Here is a 24,627-nt window from a genome sequence, read left to right on the forward strand (position 1 = left end):
AACAACATACTTGCCTGGATAAAATGATTTGGCACCTCATTTCTGCATCTATTAAAGAAAGGGCTTACTTGTGTGGTGATAGGAAGAGGGGGAACGAGTAGAGGAGCAGATTTAGACTAGACATTAGGAAGAATTTCTTCACCATGAGAGTAGTGAGGCACTGGCACAGGTTACCCAGGGAAGCTGTGGCTGCCCCATCCCTGGAGGTGTTCAAGGCCAAGTTGGATGGGGCCTTGGGCAGCCTGGTCTGGTGGAAGGTGTCCCTGCGCCCATGGCAGGGAAGTTGGAACTGGATGATCTTTAAGGTCCCTTCCAACGCTAACTATTCTATGATTCTGTGTGTGTCTACACTTGAAAAAAGTTTACCTGTCTAGGAGAGGAATCTGTGCTCCAAGATTCCCCAGCTCTCAAAGGGTTCATTGATCTGCCCTAGTCTGTTCCTGGCCAAGAGCATCTTAAGTTCCTAATTTCAGAAAATATAGCTATAGTTTCTGGTTAGATTCTCCTTCGAACTGAAGCTGTATTGCAGGATTACCTAGTTGCTCAGCAGAGCAGCTTTCATGCAGTCTGAAGAATGACCTAATTCACCTGTACTTAAAGTTTACCCTCACATCAGGTTTCTTAAGGTATGAGGGAAAGAAGTCTGTCGTCCGTTTTTGAGTAGCATATTGATGTAGATCTGGACAATATCTGGAAGCTGTTTTAAAAGTAACAGAACAGAATGCTGCTAAAGAGACGCAGAGTTTAAAAGTGTTGATCTTGTACACAGTGTGCCACTTCAAAAGAGAGAGAAGCAAAGGAATATAGTTTTCCTAAAAGTGGTGCTTTTCAGGTTTCTCTCACATACTTGGAAAAGTTTCTCTCATTTCATACTTGGCTATGAACCATTTGTTCATGCTATAACTATTAATATTAAACAGGCAAAAAGGCAGACTGGAAACTCGCAGTAGTCTGTTCTGTTAAGCTTTATTCAACATCTTGACTACCATGAAGATGGTCATTTCAGAATTTGGTTTTCAGCCCTCTTTGTTTTATTAGACTTATATTTTATTAGACCTATTTTTACTGAGCTAGTTTCTTGCCTTGTCAACTTCAATTGGAGTACAAGCTATGGGGCTTTTATTTTAGAAAGTAAATGCTGAAAATTGTTTGAAGGAAGGAAGGAAAAGTCAGGGGAACAATTTAATTTTACTTATCATACCATGTTCCAACTGTAGATGCCAATTCTGTACTGTGGTGCTCCGATATGATGTAAAATGATTTAATTATCCTATATAAAAATAGACTGCCTTTAATGCATCACTCAGTGTTCTTAGAATTATTAGTCTGTCAAAGCTATGGTGAGTAATGCCTACCTCACAAGAAACTCTAGGGAGAAGCAGTATCTTCTCATCCAGTTCTGAGTTCAAGTTTGTGTTCTGTGTTGTCTAATGGCGTAGCCTTTCTTCAAAGCAGCAACTTTTTATAGACAGTATATATTTCAGTGTCTTACACTTTCTCCTAAACCAAAATGTGCTTTATTTAAATTAGATTTCCTTCAGGCATATGTTAATTATTGCACGTCTTGGTCTTTCATGGAAAGACTTCAATAGATCACGTCCATTTTCAGTCAGGCTTGCAAAGTGAATAAACCCAATCACTATATCCACAAGAAGCAGCTAGCTACCTAGGGGTATGAACCTTCTTTCTTATACATAAAGAATTTTTATTTAGTTAGACTTTTCTTTTGCTTGCCATTTTCCACAAAGTGATCTGTCAGGTTTAAACGATTTCCTTCTGAGCTAATGGACAGCACAGGTCCTTGACATGCAGGGGTGAATTAGACTTCCATATGTAATAAAACTTAGTGATAAATCCGTGGCTGGAAGAAAAACCTGGCAAAACACTACATACTACTTAATTTCAAGTGTCAGCTACTGTATCTGGTTGCTGTCATGGGTTTTCTCTCCTTAATCTTTCACTCTTCAGGTAATTGATATTGTGCTGTTTCCAACCAGTGATTTAAAGACTATTTAACAAGTGCTGGTTTTCTGTAGTTTAAGAAAACTGTTGAATTTGCCTTTGATCAAGCATTTTTACTTGCTCTCACAGCGCTTGTTCTACTCCTGCTTTTCTTCAGCTATCCACTTTAGTGTCCTGCTGCAAGTGACCTTTAAGCATAAGGCCTGATAAACAAGTGTTTTATACAGTTTGCTTTTTGTATTGGTTGAGTGTATTGCATCAACCTGTAAGCTAGAGATCAGTGCTAAAGTTATGTATTCCTTAAAGTATTAGATTTCCACTGGATTTTGATTCTAGCTCTTTAAGAGAACTATGTATGAGCTGCAGCTCATAAATGAAGCTAAATGCCTAAATGAAAGCCAGTTTCAAATATTCCAGACTGCATGGGAAAGCAGATCTGACTTATTTTCTGTATTAAAAGCAATTGTGAGCACAGACCTAAATGTTTCTTAAGAACTGAGATGTTAGTTGCTTTTTGTTAGTATTTCCTAGGAAAGGGATTCCGCTTATGTGGCTTGCCCAACTACGCTAACATGAGCTAAAAGGTAATTTTGTGATCCTTGCTGGCATGTGTTATTTCTCGCCTCGCTACAAAGGCAAGTAGAAGGGTTCTTTGATTACACTTGCATCTGTGCCCAAGAAAAGTTTGAGCACAAAGGTCTGTGCTTTCTGTAAACTCAGAATAGACACTTCAATAGAGAGGCAGTTTTTACGAAGAGCTCAAATATGTCTTGCAGCAGACCTGTATAAAGCTTTTTTTTTTTTTTTGCTTCTGCTTCAGTTTTATTCCTGGGTATAGGGCCTCAGATGGAACAGTTGGGAAACATTTTTGGCTCAGACTATGGAAAGTGGGTTTCCAAGCCAAGTGGTTAATGATTGCACCAAAGTTATTCAAAGTAAGCCTTCATTTGCAGAACTATTAGCTAAAGCAGTGACTGAGATGGCATATAGGAATATCCTGCTGTTTTCAGTAAAACAGGAGGTTGTCTGGCTTGTGAATTGCCCAACTTTCTGCAGGCTTTCAAATACATGAGTTTCTCAGAAGAGAGCTGTTAAATGGTTCTCAGCAATAGATAGGTTGGAACGAGACACTGTATCTCCAACAGCTTTTCCACAGGACTGAAACTCCCTAACTTTAGCTTACTTGTTTCAAGAGTGGGAGGAAAGGGATTTATTTTTTGTGTCCCCCCCCAGCAAATTACCCAATGAGGGTAATTTGAGCTAATGAGCCTTAGACATTTTCAGAGCCTAGGTGGCAGAGGTGTTTTAAACTGTTAAATTTGTTCAGAGGGAATATAGTTTGGAAAAAAAAAAAATCAGAAGCAGGACTGCGAGGAAGCCGTCTACTGTTTTTTGAAGATTAGTGCAGAAGCTATGAAGTCAGTATGTTGGTTGCCTACGGCATAAATTTAATTCCTGGAAGAAGACAAAGAAGATTAGAATTTAAAACTACTAAAGTAATCCAGTAGTCCCTCATCTAAGGGAGCTTTTATCCTCTTTTAAGAGGTAATACTGTATTCTCATATGAATAAAAACCCCAAACGAATGCTGAAACTTGTTTTTAAGAATTTGTATTTCTCAATCCAGTCACCTGCCTCTATTTTGTTTGCTGTGTATTAACCTGTCACCCTTTTTGTCCCTTCTTATTTCTTTCAGAAATGGGGTCTTTTGCTTATGTAGGTAACTAAAAAACAAAAAGCAACCAAACAAAAGACCCTAAGCAGAATGGTCTCATCCCCCCTGCTCTCACAAGCTGTTTTATTCTGTCAAATTATGACTGATATGCTTTTTCTGTGTTAGAAAGATCCCAGTAAGACTTTAGGTCTTGCCAAACAACAAAAAAATGTTAAGTGGATGAATACACATCCGACTTGCTCGTTTCATACAACTTAATACCTGATGGAGATTGTACATATGGCTTCTACAGAGATACATGTTGATTGTTTTGTATTTTTTCCATCATTTCTAGATTTAAAACATTATGTTTACACCAGAGACTGTATGAGCATGATATGTAATTATCCCAAGTCTGCTAATTTTGAAAGACGAAATTGCTGGTGATTACACATGTAAATTTACAGGTTGTAGAGTTGATGCTGCACACAAAAAGAATGTCTGGCTGAATTGCATACAAGAATAGCCCATCACTGCAATTCTGATGCTGACTTCTAAATTCAGAGTGTTTTTTGTCAGAGGTGGTGTCAGTTTCACCAGTCATCTGTCTAGTTTTGCTGTTATAGTAGACTCTGGCACTTTGAAAGTCCAAGGCATTGCATATTAATTATGAAATGAAAGAGCTTTTAAAGTAATGTCTTTTCTGCTTGGTGCTTGATTGAAAATACGTGCATGCACGCAGCCTTAGTTCGAGCAGCACATCTAGGCCAGAGAGCGTATGAGCCCTCTTTGAAACGGTGTTCCTATTTCTCTATAACCCAAAGGTAAGAAGAGCTTCCCTTGTTACAGTGATCTGCCTGCAAGGCCAAATTCACCTAAATTTGTTGAAGTATATTGAATAAAACTTTGCTTTAGCAATCTGAGAAGGAGTTTTGCTTCACAGACACTTATTTCGGAACTCCCTACTGTGAATGAGGTGTGAAGATGCTTCTCTAACTTGCTAGTGTTTCCTAATTATTGCTCAGATTGCCTCAAGTATTCTTATTTGTGTAGGGAATTAATATGTGAAGTTACTTCATTTAAAGGGTATTGTAATTGCACCTTTAAATATTTTGTATGAATGTAAGCAAAAATTTTTGTGTATGCATGTGTATCGTAAATTTTCCTAGCCTTTCTGTGGCTTTGGGAATAATACAGCTTGGCATAGATTGAGAAAGGTAAGGCGGGTGTAACGCTGCCAGTGAAAGACTGGATTTGTTGTTTCCTATTTTAATGATTGAGCACAGTAAAATCATAGTTATAGATGCTAAGATTTTTTTATTATTATTATTATTTTTTTTTTTACCCCAGAAAGATCAGGAAAAAGTGGTTTACCACTCCCTGACAGTTCATCAGTAATGATGGCCTGATGATAGATAAAACTGGTGTTAGACCTTTTCTGTTTAACTTTATGTAGTGACAGTCATCCGAACACTTTTTGTTGCATGAATTGGGTACATCCAGTTTCGGAAAGAAAATCAGGAAGATGATGGCATGTGGCTGTTGAGAACTGCATGTGCGTGTAATACCTTGTTTCCTGGCTACTTCTGCATCCTTTCTGAAAGAATTAGGAGAATGATAAAACCACCAGTTTCAGGTCATATTGGGATTTCGTGGATGTTCAGAAAGGTGATCGCAATAGAATGAAGTTATCACAATAACTTGGACCAATCTAAAATGTGGTAGCTTTGTAGTGGCTGAAATACTACCATGGACATGTTGCAACTGCAACTAAATTTGTCTGTATAAAATGTTTCAGAGTAAATGGAAACTGGAAGAAGTTGAGTCAGGGTACAGGAATTATTTTATGACAGTGTCATTTTGATAGTCCTTCTTTGTGCCTTTTGTTCTACTTTCAGTGTAAATACCAAAATACATGTTCTGACCAGCACATGAAGTTATATTAATGTGATTTGTACGTATTATTAGCTCTGAGTTTCCTAAGGTTTTTAAGTGGGTTTTTTGGAGGAAAAATTTGTCCAGAGATTTTTACACGTTTTAGTGGAACTTCTGAGAACTATTGATCTACTGCTGCTTGCGTAGATTGTGTTAACTGTAAGGTTGTGTTCAGGTGATTTTGTTTTATATGATACAGTAATAAGTAGATCAAGAATAAACAAAAGTTTAATTTTACCAGGGGAACATGAATGTGGCAGCTCTATTCAGAGAAATCTTACCGTCCAGGAGGCAGCTGCATATTTAAAAGTAAGTAAAGGAGGTATTTTTCATTGGTTGTATATAAGATTTGTGTTAAGTTACAATCTGTAAGGGCCTGGTTTCATATCTAGTTTATTAACTAAAATTCCACTTAGTTTTGAATGCCACTTGGAAATGTTTAGAATTGATGTCTTTAACACATGCAACTTAGAATTTTTTTATATGAGGATGTAGAAGGTTTTGGGGGAGAGGGAAGCAAAAGAAAGCAGTTTCATTGCAATGAAAGTGTAGATAGTAGTGCTTCAATGGCGTGCAGGTTTTTTTTTCCCCTTTAGTCAAAACACGAGGGCATAATTTGAATTGATGCAGACTGAGAAACATGAAAATCATAAATTTATGAAATTCTAATCTCTAGACGATACTCCAGAAATCAATATACTGTGTTTTGAGACTTAGGAGAACTGGATACTGTCCTCCTTTCTTTGGGAGGAGAGGTTGATGCATGGATCTGTACAGTGAGCCTTATAGACAGCAGGTGAATGGAGACAGCATTCATTGATGCTATAAATAGAAATGGTCAAAAAAGGCGTTTTTGTTAATTTGATAGGTGTGCAGTATTATGAAATGTGCAGTATTATGAAATCCCACTCTGCTGTCATTCCTCTGTCTCCCCAAATAAAAGATGACCCTTGCCTTGACAGCTGTAGGGTTTATTTTAGCCCGTGTTGGTGTACCCTTCAGTGGAAAACTACTTGAAGCTTTTAAAAGGCTGAGAGGATAAGATTTCTCTCATTGCTTAGGGGCGGGCCAGTTAAACTGATGTGACTTTTAATATACAAATGTATAGAAATTTTGTTTTGTCAAATGTTTACATAGTAGAGAAAGAGAAGCAATGTTAAGAGCATCCTGAAGAAGCTGCTCACATGAATTTATGATTTGGCAATGATATTATGCATCTGTTAAAACTAATGCATTGTAGGAATACATTGGAAAAAATGAGCTTGATGCCAGATAACTGATGGTCTTACCTATCTATTATGCTTAAAGAATGACAGTTGTTATCCTAACTGTTGTAACTCTGAAGCTCAAATTTTATATGAAAATGTCAGTTTAGTGATAAAACATTATTTTCACTTAGAGTAAAATATTAAAATGGTTACTGTTTTTTCTAAAATGCTTATCCCTTAATTCTAAGCCAGTTATATTATGTGGGGTTCAAAGGGCAGATAGAGATAAATCTTTTTTTGTGGATATTATTTTCAAATACAATAGTAACTCCATTTTTTGCCATTTTTTTCTGCAAAAGAACATGTAAGGTGTACTGTGGAGACAGCTTTAGGTCAGATAGCAGTGAAATCTCCTATGATAGTCAATACCATTCAGTTAAAAAAAAGTCAATTTTTATGTAGTTCAAGAACTGATATTACTACAAACACTGGGCTATTGGCAAAATATCAGTTAAAATTAATTTTCCCCAAGCTTCTTTTAAAAACCCCAAAACTACAACAAACCTGAGCTGCTTTTTCAGCCGAGTTTATATCTGTTTTGAGTTTTACTTTTGAAGTTGATTTTCAGTGAGCACCGCCTAGTGGCTGAATAATTGTGTGCTGTAGATCAGGATTGTTAGTAAAACAGTGAAAGTGTCTTGAGTTTTCAAGCAGTCCTTCGTCTGAGGAATGCTAGTAAGCTTTATAGCTGCTTGTAGCATATATAGATTCACTTTGTGTAGTGAACAATTTGAAGAGTCAAGAATTAAAGCACATAGTTTTGGCTACTGATCTGTGCAGTATATGAATTTTATTGTGACGTGATAACTTTCTGGTTATTTATGAAATTACTCAATATTTGTCTTTTTTTACAGAATTTAGATCCAGAATTTGAAAGTGTACTTAACACAGCATTACAATGGATCTTGGATAATGGGGAAGATGCTGGCATAAAGTAAGTGGTCTTTATTTCTTTTCTAAACTTAATTTTTTAACAGAATGTATCCTTTTTCATAGACACTTTGTATTTTTAATAGGTGTCTCAGCAACGACCCTAATGAGATGGATGTCACTAATGTGACAGATGTGAAGTATCTGGAATCCACTAGTCCAAAGATGTCCTTCAGGTGTCGTTTTCGCCGTGCGTTTGTTAGTGTAACTCACAGATTGTCAATAGTGCTTTTGGGTAAGTTAACAAAAAAATAGGTATTTTTATTGTTATTACTTGTGTTTATGTAAGTGCATGGGGAAGAGTAAACAGCATGTTTAGAGAGAGTTTTTATTCAGCCATAAAACTCTGAGTTCTTATCTTGAGTATCTTGATTACAATGCAGTTTGCTTTTCACTCCTGTTGCATTACTGTATTTTCACATTGATTGCTATCATCATTTACTGTAGTCAACTGAACTTAGTCCTCCTTTGGGAACTCTTGCCTTTTTCCATGCCAAAGGGATACTTTGTGGTTTTCAAAAATTCCAGGTAGAATTGATTTGAAAAACCAAAATGGTCAGTAAAAAGACACGATAGCCTTAATTTTGAGGATATTTCACTGTTGTCCCAGGAATTTTGGAAACGTAACTACAGAAAAGATGATTTTCTTAGTTTTAGGAAAGGTTGGATGCCTAACATGGTTGTCACCAGAACGTCTTGCCTCTAAGACTGTATTGTAAAAATATGTCTAATCCTTCAGTGAGACTTATTTATTTAGTCTTTGATAGTTCTCCAGTTAAGTTTTAAATTCTTTCAATTTTATTTAATTCTTAACAATACTAAAAACTGTGCAGCATAAAAAAGTGCAGATGCTTGAGTCCTGTCAGTGTGGCTAAATAAAAATACTGAAGAGGCAGAGTTCATCTCATGCCCTTATTGAATATTTAATAAATTGTTTATCCTAAAATCTTAACAATCTCATGCTTATAAGTGAAGACTTGAGACCTCGTTCACTAACCTGTTGATGAACCAGAAGAATCAAAGACAAAGTGTCCCAGATTGCTGCCTTTCTGATAATAGTGGATATGAGGATTAAATTGGGATGTAGAGATGAGACTTGGTATCCAAGTGAATTACTGGTCTGGTCAGTCTTACTGAGGAAATTGTCTCAACTTTCTCATCTGTAATTAAGGTTAATTTAGAGCTCCTTTTCAAAAATAAACCATTCTATAAATATTAGGTGCATTGTCATTAACGCCCATTTTGGCATAAAATGGTGTTCTTCAGTCTCTGATGTATCAGTAAACAGGGCCTTGTGATCACAGATACATGAAAGAAACTGTGGTTATAATTTGTGTTGGCTGGTGGGTATTTTGGAGGGGATTATTTGATTTATTATTATTTTTTTTATATTATTGTTACGAGATCTTTGGTGTGGGAGTGCTCTCAGCCGAAGACAGAAGAACAAATAAGATTTTTATTTTCAGCTTTATGCTGCTGGCCTTCCTAACTAGATTGTCCTTTTTGGGAGTAATCTTTAAAGTAATAGAAAAAGAGCATGCAGTACTTTGTTGCAAGAAATACAAATCTGTAGCTGAACTGAAGCGCTCCAAAGTTAATTAGCTTTGACTGCTGCATCTAAAGCATGTGACTTGTCTATCAGTTAGTGAATATTGTGCATATTAAAACTTAACATATTCCGAATTGTCGGTTTATGTGACTTTTGATTTGACTTTGAATTTTTTTTCAGTGTAGTTGTTTTACATATTTTTCTTCACATATGGGTAAAATTTCAAACCACACTCATGGGATACCAGGCTATTCCTAAACCAATGAAATATTTTTCTAAAGGTAACTGTTCTTCTGAGTTTTAAGGGTTTGTGTTGCTGGGTTAGTAAAATATAAAATATTGACAGCAAGTACAGTGTATTTATTGGGAATTTAAAGTAGTTCAAAATATTAGCTATTTCAAGTAACTTCTGAAGTATGTGCTGTAAACCTTGTTAAATAACCAATGTTCTAATACTGTTTAAAGAATATTATACATCTTAATGCAGGTGTAGCAATGGTTTGGGGAGTCTTGCACTACATGAAATACCGTTGGGCAAAAGAAGAAGAAGAAACGAAGCAGATGTATGATATGGTGGTAAAAATCATAGGTATGGCTTTGTAAGTCACATCTGATATATCTGTACCTGTTCTGTATAAGCTTTTGAAGTCCTGCCAGTACTTCAGTTATATTTTCTGCTTGTTTAGTTGTCAGCCATCATGCTGTTAGAGTTCTTGGTCAAACGTATAGTTCATGTGTTTCATTTCTCTTTTTTTGTTCTTAAAAAAACCCCCGAACATTTAAGCCTAATCAAAGCTTTTGGTGTAAAGATTGTACTCTATGAATTACATCAACATGACTATAATAAATTCCCATTGACGTGGTGATGTGTTATATTAGTAATGAAAATGTATGAGTGCTAAGTTTGATTACAAGTATGGTGACATGTTGCTTGCTTTATCTGGATTTACAGATGAATTTAGCTAAAGTATCCACTCCTAAAACGTGTATTAGCTCTCAACTCCGTCCTTAATGGTTTTTCATTTGAAAAGCATCTTTTTAATTAGTTAATTTGAACAGAAATTATGTTACTAAAATAGAATTCATGATTGAGTTCTGAAATTCTCCCTTTCAACTTGATGCCACAATGTTTTCAGTACTTTGTGTTTGCAGTTTTTAAGCTCTGTTTTGCGTTGTATTTTTACTTAAATTGTGTTACGACGATTGCCATAGGTGAAAGTTAGTAGAGACATGGTAGACAAATCAAAGCTGTTTTCCTGTTTTTACTGTTTTCCTACCCCTTTTGTTTGCAAATCAAGTTTTCTTGGGGTGAAGGGAAAGGTCTTTATTTTAAAAAGTGTCTATCTTTGCTAACAGTTAAAATTACGAATCAAGAGTAACTGCAAGAATTCCTTTCCTTTATTCCAAAGTTATTTGGGGTACTTGGAGGTGCTGTGTGTGGTTAGTTTCCTTAATTTCCCTTCAGTACAGTTAGGACGAAAAAGGTTTCAAAATGCCAAAATCACCTTAAATTTAACTACTGAAATTAGGAAGGTTCATTGCCAGAATTGATATCTTTTCTTAATGTTTGTATGATCTACATAGTTACCAGTTTTTCTTATGGTGTCCTCAGATCTTCTAAGAAGTCACAGCGAAGCGTGTTCTGAAAATAAAGACTTGCAGCCTTACATGCCTATTTTACATGTGCGTGATGCTCTAATATCTCCTCAGGACAGGTAGGTTCTCACTAGAAGTACTAAGCTTCCTTATGTGTAAGTAAGGAAAAAAATAAGAATAAAATGGTCAATTAACTAAGTAAATTTTAGTAGGTTGTATAGTGTAATATTTTTGAGATTCTTACTGACATAGGTGTGGGGAGGAAGCATTGGATTTCTCTTACGTGATGGATGTCAGCTATGCAAATTATAATGCTAACTTTGTGATTCTTGCTTCGATTTTTAAGGAGGAAAATGAGGAAAGTCTGGAATAGAGCAGTTGAATTTCTTGCAGCAAATGAATCTAGAGTTCGCACAGAGACACGAAGAATAGGTGGTGCTGAGTTCTTGGTTTGGAAGTGGATGCAGCCTTCTGCAGCCTGTGACAAAATTTTAGTAATACCATCCAAAGTGTGGCAAGGACAAGGTATTGGAAGCTTACTTATATTTTGCAACTATAATTGTTTTAATTTCTGCATCTAACTTCTAATGGTACTTTGCTGTTTGAACTTGTATTGTCTCACACCTTTATGTAATTTTTATGAACTGTCAGTGCAATTTATTATCTTGTTGTGTGATGGACTTTTTCTGTGTTCAGTGTCTGCTCGTTTTCAAGCAAAATGGGCTTTTCTGTTATAGCTACTTCAGCAGCACAGCAGAGGATGAGTCACCAAAATGAGTTGCTTGTTCCTTTTCATGAATTAAAAAAACGGACTCTGTCAGTCAAATAATGACATGCCTGATACATATTGGAAGTAATTGGTTCTATCTGACAGCAGGTAAATTGGAGGTTGTAGACTTGAGTTTCCAGCTGTTAAATTATCAATCAGATATCTCAAGACAGAGTTTGGAGGAAGAGTTTTTTTAATTTCAAAAGGGAAACTGCTGGGACAAAAGACTCTTCAATCAGCAGAACATGGATTTTAAACATTTTCTAGTAGTGCGTCCTTTCTGTCAGAAATGTTCTTCTACACCATGCATTTGTATTTCAAGCTCCATAGTGCAGCAGAGCATTTGTTTTAATTAAAGAGGTTGTTGTCATGCATGGATTTTGCAGTGGTCTGTCACTTTTCAACTTTATCACGGAATCAAGTTGCAAGAATCCAGTGGATTTGAAGTTGTCTGTCAGCAGTGGTCATATTTTCCTGGTTTTTTTTCTTTTTGCTACGTTTTGGGTGGGTTTTTTTGGTCAATAAAAATTGAAGTAAGGCCTGAATTCTGGGTATTAATAAAAAAGAATTGTCATTTCAGTGAGTGTGAAGGTAGATGTTTAAAGTGAAATCTTAATTGCTTAAATGCTTAAATGCTTAAAGGGTCTATCTTGCCTTCTGTTCCTTGGTAATGCTGTAATATTTCTCCAGTGGGACCGAAATAAATGCTGTGCATAATCCTAGTTTATAAACTCTTAGGCTTATTTCGATGGTGAGGAGGGAGGAAGTGATTGCTTCTCCAGCTTTTTGTTCAACTTTTTGAATTGGGAATAATCAAGGTTGTATCAGGCATTACTTTTATGGCATTGAACTAGATGCTGAAAAAAAAAAAAAGGCTAGTTAAAAAGGGCTAGACTTTCTGCCTTTCCTAGTCCCAGTTAAACAAAAATTCCCCCTGGCAAGCAGCTGCACTCTTAGCAATGTTCTTCTTGAATATGCTAATTTTGGTCTTAGTTTAACCGATGCAAAGAGTAATAGGCTTCCTTCTTTTGCTTTTTACTGTATTAATTTTAAAATTTCACTATATTAACAAATACATTATTTGTAAGTAACAATATTTTTGTTTCCTATAAAAGAGGGTACAGTTTAAAGTAGCTCCTTCCAATGTGATTATTTCCTTTCCAAAGACATACAGAAAGAACTTCTTTGTGGCCTGAAACATTTATGTTGTAGCAGGCTTGCTTGCCCAAAGAAAAGTACGCTAACATTCTGGTATTGTCCCAGGCCACTCGCTTGTTTTCATAAGTTCTGTGTATGGTTTCAGCCTTGAGGTCTTAAATTTTGCTTTTCATACAAATCAAAACCAAACAGTTCTCTCTGTCAACTTGAAAAGCCAAATGTTTTGAGACATTGGCAGATACTTGGCATGCTATGTGATGAGGGTCTTGGTAGTCTTGGGAACCATTTCTTGCTTGTCTATACTAAAGGTTGTGTTGGGATATCTTTGTCGTTCTCAGCGTTATTGTACTGGCTTTAGCATTATATTCCTCATTGGAAATGGGGGCTGCTTTGTTTTAAATACCTTGTAAATACTACGGCAGACTTGATGTTCTGCTGTCATTGTCTTGCAGTTGTGGTAACATGGCATTCTGCTCTGACAGCTGTATTGCATGATTTCAATTTCTTAAAATTTTAGTAAGGTGTGAATAGTAACTTTATTCTGAGAGTTGCAGGGCCTTTCCTTTCTAGGACATTGTCCGTTAGGGATGTGCAAGTGCTTTAGGTGCAGTGCAGAAATGGTGTTTAATCAACAGCTGTCTCTGTTCCAACTCTAATACTGTCATGATAGATTTTCAGTATCTATCATGAATTTCAATTAAACATAGCTTCTGCAAGCCATGTACATTATAAAGCTGACTCTTCTCTGTATTTTATTCAGTACAGGCAGTGGGTGAAACATGATGCTCCGGTTCTGGAATTTCTCATTCACCACTCATTTGTTCTCAGTTCTTCTTGTCTTGTTTAATTGCAGTATAAATCACTCCCTAACATTCTGTCCTGTATTAGAAGTGAGACTGGATTTTACTTCTTCTTGAAGACCTCTCAGTGTGTGATAGTTCAGATGCTGCTTTGTGACATGGAATAGACATTCAAGACTCAACAGAACAGGAGTTTCCAAAACTTCCTGGAAGACAGCTACTGTAGTAGCAACTGTTAGGTATCATCTGAATTTGAGCATTTGATACCTACTTTAGGATGTCATGAACGTTGACAGAATAACCTTATCTCTCAGCTGTGGCTTTAGCTCTATGCTGCCTAGAGGATGTACTTAAGACTCTAAGCTTTTTGTTCGATAGGATATACTAAGATCTATCCCATTTCAGTTGTTTTAATGGCAGTTTTCCTATTTTTCTGGTTATGTTTGTGGTTCAGCAAAGATCCTTGAAGAATTAAAATCACATGCTTTGGCTGTAATAGAAGGGCATGGAAATAGAAGTGGCTGAAATAAGAGTGGCTGAAAATACAGTCATTTGGGCTCTGTATATCTTGGTAGTCAACAGGCAAAGGCAATTTTCACATGTAAAAGCTCTTTGTTTTGTGTTACTTGTTTCCATATGACTGTAGGAAACGGTTCCGTTACATAAGTCTCGTGCTTTTTGCACAGCTGTCTCTTTCCTGATGTCAGGAATTCTAGATGTATCTGTCACTTTCTTCATTTTCGGCGGTATAAATCAATGGAATTAAGTTTATCCTCCAGTTTTGAAGTTTGAATGTAGAAATTAATAAATCTAAACTATCTTCAAGACTGCTAGGTCCTGAACAAAAGCAATACTTATTTTATAAGAATGAATTCTTGGTTTTGAATCTTGTGAATAAATTTCAAGGTCACAGTTTCTTTAACCTTCTGAAATCTAAATATACCTAAAGTATGTGCAGTTGAAGAAAGCCTCTTGACCTGTCAGTATGTACTAGGATATTGGTAGCTGATAGCATGCATTTTAAATACAAGATCTGTAGCGTGCATGAAGATAAGTCCGATGCACTTCCTTTGTTGTGTTATTTACTGGATGCAGTGTATATGTCTGTCAAAAAAAGGGAGGCAGGCTCGTTGTAGGATAATGGACAAACATGAGTGCGCTTTTGAGAACAGTTGACAAGAGAATTGTCAATTGAAAAACAATCTTGATCATGTCAAAGTGTAATTTAATTAGATCCATAGAAAAAAATTCTAGAATGTTCGGTTTTCTTTTGAAAGAACATACTGTTATCCTATCATGCCTTTGATAACTGGAGCTCTAAAGAAAAATGGGTGGCCAGAGCTCTGATGTAGCTAAGCTAACAGCAATAGCTAAAGGTCTTTGACGGCTGTGGAGACGAGATAAAGAAGTTCTCTGAAGTACCGCATCTAGGATGTTATTTCATCCTGCAGCATGTGATAACCTGTTACCTTATGCGAATGTGACACCCTTCCTCCCCAGCTTGTGAGAATATCCTTTCTCCATGTTAATGAAAAAAAAAGCAGCTCTGTTCTTAACTATTGCAAGAAAACTGTGAATTTTGTGCTTGTTTTAAAATGCTGTATCGATCCCATGGTGGTCTTCTATACCTGAACTTTACTGTATTAAACCCTAAATCAACCACACTCTCCTCTCTTAATAACATTCAACAGTATTTTGATGTCAGTATCTTCCCTGTTTACTGAAGAACTTCATATTGTGTCAATGTGTAACTTCAACATTTTCAACTAAGTTTTTAACTTTATGTTCCTGCCTTTGGTAAGAAGGCTTAATACTTAAAAAGTTAGTGATCTATGGCTTAAGATGAATAAATCTGTTCTTTAGAAACATGGTTACCTATATTTGATGCAAGCCTGCAACCTTATCAGGTGCATCAAATCCACAGCTAAAGATCTGTTGGGCTGTCTGGTGGTGATAGCAGGGAATCCCTTTAGCAATAATGCAGTAGTAATTCAAGAGGTATAGAAAGCTGTAGTGCAATTTTAGATGTTATTTTTCAAGTCTGTGCAAGAACCACTTCTTGTATCATAGACATATTCCAGTCACAGAGATAAAGAAGTCATTGAAAGCACATGCTTTCATTTTCTGCTGTTCTTTGAATGATACAGTCATGTTCAATTTAAGGTAATAAAGCAAAGTACGTTATGATTGAAATGCAAAATGGCTTCCTGTTCTTGAAGGTGTTCGCTGGTCCCCAAGGGGAATTTATGAAAGGCCTATAAATTCTCTTGTCAGTGACAGATTGCACAAAGTTGTGCTTCTGCATCCCTATTTCATCTTCACTTTTTTTACCCTCATCTTGTAAGTCTTGCTGTTGAGACCTATTTAGGAAAAGAAATGGCAGGTGAGGTGCTTAGTTAATAGTTAATTATGGCGTAGCTTAGATTGATGTCCTGCAAGAACACCTGCGTATGCCCTTATTGTCAGGAAAATATTTTGTGTGCTCCACACCAGTGTAAATTTTCAAATAGTCAGTACTGCAATCTGAATAGGTTTGTCACTTAAACTTGTTCTTCTGGAGGGAGAGGGAGAATTAATTGTTACAAATATGTAATGAAGATCAAGAGATATCTGTTAAGTACACTATTTTGAATTTTGCCACGTAGGCACAGCATTACTTTTAAATTGCTTGTGTCTTCCCTAGCCCTCTCCTTTAGGTCCTATGTCTGATATGAATTTTAATGCTTATTACTGTGCTAGCATTAATTTTATCACTGGTTTCTGTGCCCATTTTTTCCCCTTTATACATAAAAAGAGGAGAGGAGAGAGCTGGCCTCTTCTCCCAAGTGACTGAGGACAGGACAAGGGGGAATGGCCTGAAACTCCGCCAGGGGAGGTTCAGGCTGGATATCAGAAAAAAATTCTTCACAGAAAGCGTCATCGGGCACTGGAACAGGCTGCCCAGGGAGGTGGTCGAGTCACCTTCCCTGGAGGTGTTTAAGGAACGGGTTGATGAAGTGCTTAGGGACATGGTTTAAGGGAGTTTTAGGAATGGTTGGACTCTATGATCCAGTGGGTCCTTTCCAACCTGGTGATTCTATGATTCTAAAGTTCCAACCAAGCTGCAAAACTTTCTTTTAATTTACGGTGATGCTTTGATGAAAGGCAGAATTCATCCTTCTTTTTTTATTTACTGCACTGACCTGCGCACACTTGATCTACTAGTATGATGTTACATTGAGTTCATAGCAGATGAATTTTGTGCTGGTAGTGTGCTCTGCCTGAAGTAATATCTGCAGGCATTTGAGATCTTCCAATGAAAATGACATCAGATTATTAGAAATTGGAGTAGGCAAAGCTTGGTTGGTTTTGGTTTTTTTTTTTTTAGTTTCTAGTCTAAAGCATGAATTCCCCATTTAGTTACTTTTGCATAGCTCAGTGGTGTAGCCTTAAACATCAGTATGGTTTTTTTAGAGTTCATAAACAGCTTGCAGAAATGTTGATCCTCTGGGCCTAGGGTCTCTGCAAATAACCTCGCCATTCTTTATCCTTGGATTAAAACCGTGTGCTGAATAAACCTAGCTATTAACAATCAGCACATAATTTCCTCAACCCCACACCTTTTCAGGTCCAGGTCCATGACTAGGCCACCCCAGATCACCTTCTCCAGTATGGTGTGGTGCCCCAGTGTACAATATGCTGGTGACATTTCACACCCACTCCCTTGATCTACTGGAGCCAACCTACATGAGTAAGGTAAGTCCATTTATTTTTCAATGTTGCTTAGTTCTGTAAAGTTTTTATTTTGTACCCTATGCATAATTTTTATTTAAGGGCAAAAAACTTTACAAAACCATGTGCTATTGAAAAAGGACTTGTCCTTAAACTATAGGGAGCTCAGAGATAGATGTAGTGTCACCAGCATATGTAGAGGTCTGTTCCCAAGAAAAAAAAAAAACGGTTATCACAGGTGTTGGTGACTTGGTCTTTTCATGTGTATGTTCTAATAAGAACAGTTTTAGTTATCTGGGGAAGGTTCTATATGAGATTTGGAGGCCACCTTTTCTAATTTCTAGTTAGTAATAGTGGTCCCCACATGTCTGTTCCCTTCCCCACTCCTCTCAAATTTATGTAAGGAGCTATTTGTCTTTGCATATCTGCAGAGAGTGAATTTTGTCTTGGTTAGCGCTTGTCTTTCACATGCAGCGTCTTCCACGTGACTGAATTTCTTGTTTGAGTGGGTTTTTGTTTTGCTGACATACGTAAGAGTGGCAGTACTGGTCCATGCATTTTGGATGTACTTGAAAGATTTTATTTTAAGAGGTCAGCAGTAGGAAGTACGGACCTGTAGTGTCGTGTGCCTAAAACTGAGACTTCTGGCACTCTGGCACTTAAATGCGTGAAACTTTTTCAAAGTAGGGATTGCAAAGGAGAAGCGTCAGCATCAGTTTGGAACATCATTTTGTCTTGTTGAGATTTTAAATCTTACGTTTAAACTCTTGAATCTGCTCATCTCATGTCTTCAAAGAAAAGCTTCTTTCAAGCCTTGGAAATCGTTTTACCAGGTCATCCCCTTCCATTTCTGTTGTTGCTTTGTTGGCCCTTCTCAAGGCATGGAACTAACTTACGAATCTGAAGGGCTCTTTTATTCTTTTCCTTGTGGTGCAGTCTTCTGTCGTGACTCCCACAAACACAGCTTGTGAACTTCAGAGGAGTTAATACTTATTTTAAAACTTCAGAATGTATTTCATGAGATTGGTCAGCATGGAAAGAATTACTCTGATTTTTTAATTTCCATTTTTCCTTTTGCATCTGTTTTATCTTGCGGTCTGTTTCATTTTGGATTTTTGCAAGCTTCTGACCATGTGTGTGAAGCATCTAGGTAGAGTTACCAAAGCTTCATTCTTGTAGAGTGCTCTTTGACAGTTGTTAGCGCAATACGAAGGCAATACAATACAACATCTCTTTAAGCATCTCCCTGTTTGTTAATCATGATGGGCACTAAATTGCACTCAAAGTGGAAGAAATGAAAATTCATCGGGCAGTTAAAATTGAATTGTTAACCTGCAGCTCCAAAAATTTGCCCTAGATGTTAAGAATGTCTTTTCACGGGAATGTAGAGCAAATACTTTCTCTTCAACTATATGGTATTTTTAAAACTAACCTGCATTCCTTCTATGTGCTGTGGCCTAGGTATAAGAGAGTGTGTTATCTTTTAATTGTAGATGTTAACAATCTGAAAAATTGGGTTAAGTATGGTATGTTTTCTTCAGTGCACTAGAAAACTGTGGGGAGCTTAATTTGCTTGAAGATTTTTCATATATGAAGCGAAGTATTCTTTTGAGTAAAACCAGAAAGATATTAATGTATAAAGTTTACACTTGCTAACTAGGTACTATTATGCCTGTCCATAAATACTATCAAATTTATTTTTCTTTGTAGCATTTCATCTAGATAGAAGAAATTCACCACCAAACAGCTTGACACCATGTCTAAAGATTCGTAATATGTTTGATCCAGTTATGTAAGTAAAACCAGTTACCTACCTGTATTTCTGTATTCTTTTGAAAGGGCTCAATTTTTCCTCTGAGAGGGGTTTGGAAGAAGCAAGTAAACATGAATAAAAGATAAATAAACAAAAGAATGCTAACAGAGTAAATAATCATCTTTCTTCCGCCAAAAGGCGGAAAATTTACCTACACATTGTGAACCTTTAGACCACAGCAGCAGCATTTGGATATTTCACTACGGGAAATCCAAATTAGTTGATAACTTGTGATGTTTCATGTCCCAGGTCACACAAAAAGCAGACTAGACAGTGAAAGCACTTTTGCTGGATTCACAAACAGATATAAGGACTTGGGAGTAATGCAGTGACTTGAGCACTTGGGAAGAACACAACAAACCAGCAGAAAAGATGCCTTCTTACTCTTACCAATCCAATCTCTTCTTATGGTAGCTGGCTTTCTGCTGCTGACAGCATGCTTCTCGTGAAAATCTAACATGATTCCTGGCCTGGAAGGGAATGCACCAAAGTCACAATTTCGTAGAATCATAAAACAGTTGAGGTTGGAGGGGACATTTAAAGGTCCTAGCTTTTGCAACTTGGAAGCCTAATATCTTGAGCACAGTGTGATATTTAGAAAAGAGAGTTGTTAACGCTGTTAGAGAAGGGGAAAGAGACTTAAATTCCCTTCATTTCGAACTACCTAGTAAAAAGAAAACACATCTTTTCTTCCAGCCTGAGTAGGTTGCATCTTCTAACATTTGCAGGTTTTTAAATTGTAGGTGTTTTCCACTGAAAAGTCTCTCTCCCAGTAGGACCTTAATTTGGATCTTCTTTGCAACTTTGTGTCCCTCTTCCCTTTTTATTTGCTTGTTTATATATGCTCTGCCTGTGTGACAGGCATCAACAGAAAGGTCTGATCCTCGAATCAGTTGAGGTCAAATGACAGAAACAAGTCTGGCATTCCGTGTTGCCAGAGTACCTCAGGTGTTGTATTAGTGTCCTGCTTGACAGATTTACTTTACATCCCTGACCAATTAACTTCTTCCCTATGTACATTCTATTCCCTGCCACGTTCTTTTATGAATGAGGAAGGCATACCAAATATTTCAAGAATTTTGGCCTTATGTGGAAAAAAACTCTAGAAAAACTTACCCTAAGCTCTTGATAGTATTATTGAATCAGGAGGTTCATTGTTTTTAGTGTAAAGATTATTGAAGCAGGCTTAAAGGCGTATTAAGACTGTTGAAATTGTTTTCCCTCTATTTAACTTTTTTATTAGGACTAGATAAGTCCTGCTGTACCTTCACAGAAATACAGGGATTTCTGTCTTCTTTAATGATTATGTAAAGATTGATTAGTCTTGACAATAAAAGAGTTTTTGTGACATGCCCTCCTCTTCAAATTGGAATCCAATTTAGATGTTTCTGGATCTAGATTGGCCTGTTTCACCAGTACCCTATGGGGTGAATGCAGTTTTATGCTTCGTTTGGGATACTGGATAGCTATATCAGTGATGAACAGTGTCTGGATAGCTAAAACACTCCTTCTGCCTGATGAAGCCCTGATGTTTAATGTTGCTTCTGTGACCACTGGTAGAGATGATACAGTAAGGAAGGCAGAGGCATTCACACCATTGTCTTCCCCTGTTCGTATCCCGCCCCTACTCCTTGGGGACAACATCCAGCCTGTCCAGGCAGGGGTGGGAAGGTGATTTTGGCTGCAGTTTGAGACAGGAGGGTGATGGCAGGCTGCTGGAAGGGGAGGATAAACCCCATCAAGTACAGATCACTCCTTTCAATGTTTAGTGTTGAATTTTCTACAGTGGACCGTAGGACCCAATTTAGTGAATGTTCAGTAGCTAAATACTAAGTGCATCTCAAAGGCATTTAACAGAACATTATATCAAGTTACATAGAAACCAAACTTGGTGGGGAAGGATGAGATTGTTGTCAGTATTTTAAAAATAGTGTCCATAATTAATTCGTTTATTATTTGCATAGGGAAATAGGTGATCACTGGCATCTAGCAATTCAAGAAGCAATCTTGGAGAAATGCAGTGATAATGATGGAATTGTTCATATTGCTGTCGACAAAAATTCACGTGAGGTGAGTGTCTTCCAACTAGCATCTTACTGCTTTGTTTATTCTTGGCTGATCCACTTAACCAAACCAACCTTCTCTCTCCTTTTGCAGGGCTGCGTTTATGTCAAGTGTCTCTCTCCAGAGTATGCTGGAAAGGCTTTCAAGGCATTACATGGCTCTTGGTTTGATGGTAAGGAATGGGGGGTTATAATGAAACGTGGATGGAAATGACAGAAGATGGCTGTGGTTGCAGTTCTTTTAAATTGGGAAAAGTTTTGTATCTAAAGTATTCAGCTGTAGCAAAAAGCTGGACCTTTTTAGAAGTCATCACGTGGTAAACTAATTTCAGTGTAATGATGAGTTTGTGTATATTACGTCTTGAAGCAAAATATAGTAATACCGAACTGGAAGGTTTATCTTTTCCTCTTTCTTTGCCTCATAGGAAAACTGGTAACAGTAAAATACCTGCGGCTAGATCGATACCATCATCGGTTTCCCCAGGCTCTAACTTGTAACACTCCGCTGAAGCCATCAAACACACACATGAACTCTATGTCACATCTGCGTCTTCGGACAGGCACAACTAATTCTCAGGGAAGCTCCTGAGAAGACTTTCTGCAACTGCTAGGACTGTTACTTGCAACAGGAATTTTCCTGTTCGGCTGTAGTCTTCCTTTTTTAGTGCTTTTTGTATGTAATACTTCAGTGAATTAAATAAAAGTTTGAACGTTCCAGAAATCTTGTTTCCAAAGGGATTTAGCAATGAGGCAGTAATACTGAGCTGACAAAAACGAGAAAAATTTGCTTCAGAAAGTTTTCGGGGACTATAGTAAACCAATGCATTTAAGTTTTGCATGATGAATACAGAATTCATTATACATTTTCAGATGTGGTGACTGTATTTTTGCACCAAGAAGTGTTTTTGATAGTACAAAAGCATGGAGAAAAGAAGACTTCCTGTATTTCCATAGTTTCCTGTGAAATAATCTTGTGGGTATTTTGTAACAACCAACCTACAGTTCCTGATGGTGAATAAGTTTTTAAAAAACCCCTTCTTTTTCAGTCAATATTAGTTTTTTGTTGCTGTATAAGAAATCTTTTTCTGCAGCTAGGGTATGGGGAAAGTTAATCTGGCGTTAGCGGTTATATGTAAGTGTGAGGGAAAACGGAACAGGATGCGGATGTACTAGGTTTTGTATATAAATGTAAATGCTGGTGGTGGCAAAAATGGTTGTTCTGTGAGGATGTCTGCATTGAAGCAGTGAATAAGCTTCCTATTTTTTTCAAAACCTAAGGTTTTACACGGTTTTGGCTGTACCACAGCAAGAGGCCAAATACCTTTGTGTTAAATACAGGTTAAATATCTTTTATAGGTTTCTATTAAAATACCCGAGTATGGTTTTGTGTGAAAGGTCTGATACCAATTGTAATAAATTAAAATTTGTGAGCAATAAAGAAGCAATTGGCAGATACTGGAAAAATGTTTTGTGAAAAGCTGTATTTATTATTACAGTTGCCAGGGCTGTGACAAAATACCGTTGGGAATAAGTGACTTTCCCAATACATTATAAGTTGTTTTAACGAACCAGTTACCTGTTGAGTTTTTAAAAGGTACATACTTCCTTGCAACAATTTTGGCTGCTGCGAACAACAAGTAGAGCTGATGGCAAATCTTATGATTTCAAGCTTGTAAATTTATTAAGGTTCACCTAGAAGTTCAAAATTGTTGCCGAGAAGCTTAGTTGCAAATCTTTAAGATTATTGGCTTTACTAATCCCCACTCCTACAACTATCTAATTATCCAGCTGAGTATCCCGTAGGGGGTGAGACTGGAAGCACATCAGTCCCACAGTTTTTACTGAAACTCACTTTAATTTGTAGATACGATGGATTTGAAGCATGAACTTGCACAAATAATGCACGTTTTTTCATATGGTTAAGTAAACATGATGCACACTATTCTGCAACAGAAAATCCTATTGTGCCTTACCTTTGTGCTTTTGTGGGCACCATGTTTATTATTGGAGAGTTTGTTAACCGAAAAATTTTAAATCCTCAGTTTTATGTCTCAGATGCTAATGAATGAGTATATATAATATATAATCAGCCATGCAGAATTCTACTTACCAAGGACAAGTACATATTTTTGATGGGTAAGTAGATTGTGCCAGGTCTGGTAGATTTTGACAAGTTTTACTACATACATATATGTATATGTATAATATACATGTATATGTATTATATATATGTATATAAACTAATTTTGCTGTATTTGATGTGCATCATAGTGATTTGTTAACCAGACTTTAGTGGCCCCATCTTGTGACCTGTTGCAAGAGTGAATGTAAAAATAGTTGTGGCATTTTAAAAGGTCGCCTTGATGCAAACGCATCTATCTTGCTTCTAAAACATATTTCTTGTAAACACTGTACATTTTATTATTGTAATATGTACTATTATGCAGCTTATTTTACCTTACAACTGTTAAGTTGACCAATATCCCTTCCTGCAAGACAGATGGGAATGTGTATAATACCTGAACATTTGAGAAAAATCAGATGTTTGTTGTAATTTGTCACCCTGTCCTGTAAAAAACAACAACAACAACAAAAAAAAAAACAAACCAAACTCGAATTAAAGGCTTATTAGGGTTTTTTATACGTGTCTCACCTTCTAGGTATTTGAATGTCTCTTTGACCTGAGTATTTTCTTCATCTAAGGGTGAGGGGGAAGACAATCGCAGCCACCTCCCGTTTCCTGTGTGTTGCGGTTTGAAGCTGAACAGGTGCTACTGCGCTTCACTTAAATATCTGTCAGCTTGAAATCTGCCTGGACTGTGTTCGTGGGGACTGCAGAGGTTTCCAAATCCAGGGGAGGCTATGGGGGCTGACAGGTTAAGTCACAGAGGTGAGGAGTCTTTGTTCCCTTACACAAAGGGGTTTTGATAGACCAACAGGAAATGTGGCCCTTTTTTTCTGTCATTACATTCATCCTATGCTGGTTTAAAATTGTTTTAGTGGCGGTTTGTGTTGAAGGGATGTGGGGAGGAGACAATGAGTCTGGTATGTGTATGCATTTTTCCAGCTCCTCCTGTAGAAGGGGAGTGGGAGGAGGAGGGAGAATTTTCCCCTAGTTCCCTTTTTCCCCCCTGAAAATAATGCCCACGGTGCATAAGAGCTGATTTAATCTGTTAAGAACCTCTGCCAACTTTCCATAGTGTTCAAGTGCAATACAGACTTTTTTCTGCTAGAACAGATGCATGCAGCGCTAATGGATGCAGTGGAAATAGTTTAAAGAAGACCCCATGCTACTCAAGGACTTAAATTTAGCATTTTAGGATCCCAATACAAGAGCGAAATCAGAGCTCCAGTCTTAGAATCATGGAATAGTTCGGGTTGGGAGGGACCTTGAAGATCATCCAGTTCCAACCCCCCTGC

General features: G+C 37.1%; 1 protein-coding gene across 1 annotated transcript in view; it reads left to right on the plus strand.

Moving 5' to 3' along the window:
• The window catches only part of LEMD3 (LEM domain containing 3), a 48,004-nt gene extending 24,176 nt beyond the window's left edge, over nt 1–23,828 (plus strand). Inside the window, exons 4-13 of the mRNA XM_009563503.2 lie at nt 5,792–5,859; nt 7,673–7,752; nt 7,835–7,983; nt 9,785–9,886; nt 10,910–11,012; nt 11,240–11,418; nt 19,042–19,123; nt 21,109–21,214; nt 21,302–21,380; nt 21,633–23,828. Coding sequence (XP_009561798.2) covers nt 5,792–5,859; nt 7,673–7,752; nt 7,835–7,983; nt 9,785–9,886; nt 10,910–11,012; nt 11,240–11,418; nt 19,042–19,123; nt 21,109–21,214; nt 21,302–21,380; nt 21,633–21,796 — 1,112 coding nt within the window. The 3' untranslated portion in view covers nt 21,797–23,828. The remainder of the gene's footprint in view (nt 1–5,791; nt 5,860–7,672; nt 7,753–7,834; nt 7,984–9,784; nt 9,887–10,909; nt 11,013–11,239; nt 11,419–19,041; nt 19,124–21,108; nt 21,215–21,301; nt 21,381–21,632) is intronic.
• Nucleotides 23,829–24,627: the final 799 nt, after the last annotated feature.

This window comes from Cuculus canorus, chromosome 1 (assembly GCF_017976375.1).
Source record: "Cuculus canorus isolate bCucCan1 chromosome 1, bCucCan1.pri, whole genome shotgun sequence".
NCBI lineage: Eukaryota > Metazoa > Chordata > Aves > Cuculiformes > Cuculidae > Cuculus > Cuculus canorus.